Raw genomic sequence first — 6,000 nt, forward strand, 5'->3', positions numbered from 1 at the left:
TTTCCTTCAATAAGACATTCACTACTCACTATTAATGGATTATATTATAGATGGCTGTGCAAGGACTGTACACAAATAAATGGTATCTTGAATCACATTGATTTCTAGAATGCCATTGCTTATCCAGAAATGGACATTGTACACACTCCTAACAATGATAGTATCAAAGACTAAAACAGCAATTGCCAAGTTAGTCTGGCTACAGGAAAGAGCCTCATCTTTGCAGAAGATTATTCATCTCAATTTGTAGGATGTTGAAAGACACTTCTGGAAACAAAAACATGGATGAATCAAGACGATGAAAGGAGTAGCAGTTTAGATGTGCATCACCTTTCAGTTGTGAGACTTCCAGCACAGATGAGAAAGTTCATCAACATTTTTTTTACCAATAGCTACCCCATTTCCCATGATACACAAAGCGATACACAGATTCTACAGTTCTGAGGAAGAAACATTGTGCACTGGCTGTTACCAGACTAAAGATGAAATGATGCGATTCTTAATTCTATGTACACACTCCCTCTTACATACATGTTTTTTTTTTCTTGAATGAATTTGTAAAGTACACAAACAGAACTCCAAGGGATGGGAGCCTGCATGTGCTCAGTATTCGCAAACACAAAGCTCTCAAACTCGACAGGAAGAGAGCTGCCAGTTTGTAGCTCAGATAACCATCTCTTAGTTGTACATTCGTATGCACCGGATATCGTTGTGCTATACATACGTCAGAGCTTTATGGTTTTCACAGCTCCATAAACGCAATGCAGAAACCAACTGCAGCCTTCGAAATCCAGTCCCGGGCTACAAACTATCTCATTTCAATCCTAAAACACCCCAACACCTCCTTTTCTCCTGCGAGACTTTCATACCAGTGTTAAAATATATGCGGAGTTTATGAATTTATCTCGTTATTTAGTCTGCAGGGTGATGAATAATACTGTCATCAGTGCATGTTTTAAAGATTGTGGGCCAAGATATGATGTACCTTGAGCTTTCAGAAAATGCTTCAGTTTATCAAGGATGATCCTGAGCTTTTCACACCAATTGCTTTAATCTGAGAGGCTTTTGTAGAAATGTAGACATGCTTCCAAGAAACAACATGTTTGTGAAGCATCTGTGTAATCCAGCTGTACAGGGCAGGATGTACAGAGTGCCTTTGTGGTCATCTCTTTCTGTCTGTCCTTCTGCTTTATGTGATCCACTTCTTTCTTCTAGGTATACCTGCACCCTTGCTCTATAATCCCTCCCTATTCGCTTCATCTCTCAAAACCAGGGTAGGAGTGATATTGAAGATCAGCAATTATATATGATTATATATTTAAAATGCATTCCTCTTATCTGTTCAGGAATCAATACTTGTTGTTATGTTTCACTTTGGAAAACAAGATTCCCATGTCTTTGGAGAGATTTAATTGATTACAACACTGATGTGTGTTATGCTTTCATATTTTACGAACAAACAAATAAATAAACAAATGCCAAAGCTACGTTCATAGTCCCATTGGAGACTCCGATTTATCTGATATTATAATACACTGAACTAGAATAAATTCCATATATTACAAATTATTCTACAAAAAGAGAGATGTATGTACAATTGAAGCAAAACCATGAGTTTAACTTGGAAGGGAATTGTTATAGTTGTGTCATGAAAAAGCATCCTTAATGTGGATTTCTTCCACATTCTCAATTACTCATTCGTTTCTACATTACAACACTGCAGAGGAAGCTATATTACCTTGAGGGAATGAATGAAAAAAACAACATAACAGAATAATCAAAAATATTATTATAATAATACTAATTCGCAGCTTTATAGTAACAAACGTTTATATTTTGTGCTCACATCGTTTCCAGGGAGGTGCATTGTGGCTCTGTGACAGGAGTCAAAATAAAGCAGAACCTGATCAAATTGACTCCTGATTGTGTTCCTGCAGGGGAGCTTTGTGTTTCTATCTCACCTAGCCTTTCCTAAGACAGAGTTGTCAGCTCCCCCCATGTCAATCAGCCTGACAGGAAGAGAGGGAGCCCCCCTGGTGAGGGACGTGTCTGCCGTGATGCACAAAAGGATCTCACCTGAAACCTGGGACATGTCTTGAGCCTCCTCTGTCTCCATTCTGTGCAGGTATTCTAGGGGAAAGAGAGTGTATTCACTTTAATCACTCAAATCAGCTCTGAAATGCAATAATGTAAAGACAACGCTGCTTATTAAATGGGGTGCCCTTTTCCTTTACAGTCTCCTAACCTCCACTATATCCCTGTCAGCTGACTGGCAGACACTGTGATCCTTAAAATGCGCTTTACAAAGAATTACAGAAATTTCATTACTGGGCTGATGGAGGGGGTGTTACTGAGACAGTGCTACTGTTCCTGGAAGACAAGTTTTTTTTGGGGGGGGTTGGGGTGGCGACGTTGGGTTTTCAGACCGCATTTGTTATTTATTGTTAATTTCCTACTGCGTAATAATCCAAAAATGCAAACTGACTGCCGCAAAATTAAGCAGAAAATTAAATGGCCCAGGGTCACCGCAGACACCGGCATTCATTCCCCAGCTGATCCATAGACATGTTATTTCTAATTTACTAAACATGCATCGATGAACTCTGGAGCCCGCGCTGTGACATGCACGCGCTACCATCAGCACTCGGAAAGGGAGAAAACGAGAGAGAGAGAGAGAGAGGGAGAGGGAGAGAGGGAGAAAGGGAAAGCGAGAGAGAAAGACGAGGGGTTGGGTAGATGCAGCGCAAGGAGGTGAGGGAGAAGAAGGAGAGGATGACAGCTGCTGAAGAAGTAGTAGAAGACGAAAAAGTAGCAGAAGACAAAAAAGACGAGAAGAAGAAGAAGAAGAAGAACAACAACAACAAGAAATGTACTGAAGAACATCTCCTTCAGCCAAGCAGGACGGCAGATCTGAGCAGTCACCAGCGAGTGCTGCCTCCATTAATAATAAATACACCTCAAGCGTGTGGCAGATGGGCCGAACAGCAGCTCCAAGCCCTCGACCGCCACTTCAAGAAGTCCCTGGTAGAGAACTTGCCCAGCTCCCCATGCCACGCAGGGAGAAGTGAAGCTCCCTAAAATAGCGAAACAGGCCCAGGAGAGAAGGGGAACCTAGGCCTTCCTGTTTTGCTGACAGATGGCTCCACAGATTTGGAACAAATAGTGGGAAGCGACTGCCCCTTCTGTTGCAACACATAATGTTCAGAAGGGTAACTTTAGAAGTAAAACCACAAACACCAGGGAACCAAGTGGGTGGATTAAGGTTAGCGGTGCAGAAGAATTAAACATAGAGCACAAAGTTTGATGTGTGTGTGTGTGTGAGCACATTATATCTCTATCTGGTTATGGAATTATGAGGTCAGGGAACATGCGCTCTCAAGTGCACTGCCTTACCTGGACAGCTGGTTAACAATAAGGAGGTGTGGGTGGGTTGGAAAGGAAAAACAAAACGAAAACATATTCCCACAACAAGTTACAATTGCTCCCAAGCAGTCAGCCTGATGCTCAAGGTGAAATCAGTAGCAGAAATGCGAGCCTCACGGAAGGAGACTCTCTGATGAGATTGAACACTTAGACAACCAGTGTAGCAGAGATGTGTCGCATTGCTCCTGGGCAGTTAACGCTATCTGAAGGCATCTGCTTTGATAACCTAATTTACACAAAGAAGAACTGAAACAAGCACGGGAAGAGTTGAAGGAGGGGGCACTAATATGAATAATTATTAAAAAAACACTATTTTAACAAAATGGAAAATTTTAGGGTAGCTTTCCTAGACTCACACCTCCTTTGTACAGTAAGTGTAAATTTCGTTTTTGACTTGGCTTGCGTGGTTGTCTTCAGATTCCACTGCCATTCCATGTGCATATAAATACATTTCACACCATAAAAATATTGTCTGTTTTAAAGTAGATCAGGAAATGCTTTGTTAAAAGCAGATTGTTAAAAATATGTCTTCTTCTTCCAAATGCCAATGAATGTTAGAGGGATATTTTCAGCTTCAAACGAATGGCTGCTTATGAAGCCCCTGGAATCACATTTATACATTAATATATCTATAGCTATCTATATCTATCCATTTATCTATCTTTCTCTCTCATTTATTTTTTTATATAAAGGTAATTCTTCTATATTTTAAAGTAGGATTTAAGCTATTCTACAAACTTCATATTAATTAAGTCAGACCTTAATCAACTAATCCTTACGTGGATTTAATTTCATTAAGAAACTAACATGGTTGTACATATTTACTATTCACAAAAAGCCTTGGGTAAAAAAAAACAAAAAAAAACATACCGTCGTTTTGGGAAAGAAACTAAGGATTACAAGAAGAAGAAAAAATCCCAGAATAATGACCTCATCCACGTTTTAATAATTCACACATTCATGCATGTAAAAATCTAAGAAGACTCATTTCTTTCCACACTTAATGATTAAGTGGTGCCTAACTATGATAAAATACAGTGTTTTTGGCTCATCTGGGGTCTGCATGGGTCCAGCTCTGTTGATCATGGTAAAGGTACTCAGGGGGAATTCCCCCAAAGCAGGAAAACCAGACGCCGAACTAGGGCTCAGTGCTCTAAGACACAGAGACACAGGAAGAGGGCTGTGGGTTAACTAGCACATTCATCAGTCCCACCTCTCAGGCTGTGCTCGAATTGGACAGAGTGAGAAGAGAGATGCAGGGTGGGGTGACGCCAAACTGCAGTGCCGTTTAACAGAAACCAGACAGTCGAAAGAAAAAAACGGGGCCGCAGTGCTCTCGGCGCACATGCTCCCTCATGTACACTTGATCACTGCTTTTGGAATTTGCATAATTTCATAGAGAACAGAAACCTACATCTTCTAACGTTACAAACCCTTCACTGTTAACTGCCTTAAATAAGTCCAAAAGTCAGACTTTAAGTACAATCTTGTCCTCTTGCGTTCCACAGAGCTGAAGGAAAAGTCACTAAAACTATGATCATAAAAGCAAATTAAACAACTGTACAACTCGTAATGTACATTTTATAAAATACCATATGCAGTATAAAGTCCCTTATCGGCTACATTCCAGAATGACTGCTAAATATTTTATAGTTAGTTTTATATCTAAATAAGGTGGGTTGAACAAAGGTATCAGCCAAATAAATAAATCAATTAATTAACAATTAAGTGTGTAATTAAGTAAATTGCTATAATGATCTTAAACACTAAAGTACAGCTTATTTTTCCAAAGTATCAGAATACATGTTTTACCAAAGTGTTTTACTAAAGCACACACATGCAAGAATTGCTAGAATCGAATGTGACTTTAAGAGATTAGTGGTGATAGTGAGTGAGTTTAAAATGCTTTTCTATATTTCTGTTCATGGTTTTACAACAGTGTAGTTTAGAATTCATGTGAAAGGGCCGAGCGGTGGAAATATAAAGCAATTAAAAGGGGTTTTCCTTTAGAGCACCTATTTGCATCTGACACACCTCACCACACTAGTGTGGAAACATTTCTATAAAAGTATTTCAGCTCTCACACATGCTGAAAGAACACAAAAATAACTGCACATTGAACTTTAACCATTGTATTAAAGAGGTTATACAAGCCTTGTCAGTAAAATATAGATTGTTTACTTTTTAAGCTACTAATAACATAACCATTAATATATCCATTGTAGTGATTAAACAATTTTTTTTATTTGACTTTTAATTAAAAACAAAACAGATGGGTACGCAGATACCTAAAGTGATCCATAAACACAATCAGACACCAATTAACTAGAAACGTGTAAACTTAACTCTATTAGATATTTTATAAAGAGGCCACATAAATGGTTTGTACTATCAACGATTATAATGAGGATCATTGTAGAGACACATGTATAATGAAAATAAACCTGTACAAATATAACATACAGGTGGTAGTTATTCAAAACAATGGAAAGAATAAAGTTCTTAGAATATAAAGTATATGTGTGTGTGTGTGTATACACTAAAACAATATGTTCAATCAAAAACACTCAATAATAA

The 6,000-nt window shown here is 38.6% G+C and overlaps 1 protein-coding gene across 1 annotated transcript in view; it reads right to left on the bottom strand.

Moving 5' to 3' along the window:
• ikzf1 (IKAROS family zinc finger 1 (Ikaros)) overlaps positions 1 to 6,000 on the bottom strand; it is a 36,539-nt gene that overhangs the window by 28,133 nt on the left and 2,406 nt on the right. The window contains exon 2 of the mRNA XM_066690756.1: positions 2,077 to 2,130. Coding sequence (XP_066546853.1) covers positions 2,077 to 2,130 — 54 coding nt within the window. The remainder of the gene's footprint in view (positions 1 to 2,076; positions 2,131 to 6,000) is intronic.

This window comes from Amia ocellicauda, chromosome 18, assembly GCF_036373705.1.
Source record: "Amia ocellicauda isolate fAmiCal2 chromosome 18, fAmiCal2.hap1, whole genome shotgun sequence".
Lineage (NCBI taxonomy): Eukaryota > Metazoa > Chordata > Actinopteri > Amiiformes > Amiidae > Amia > Amia ocellicauda.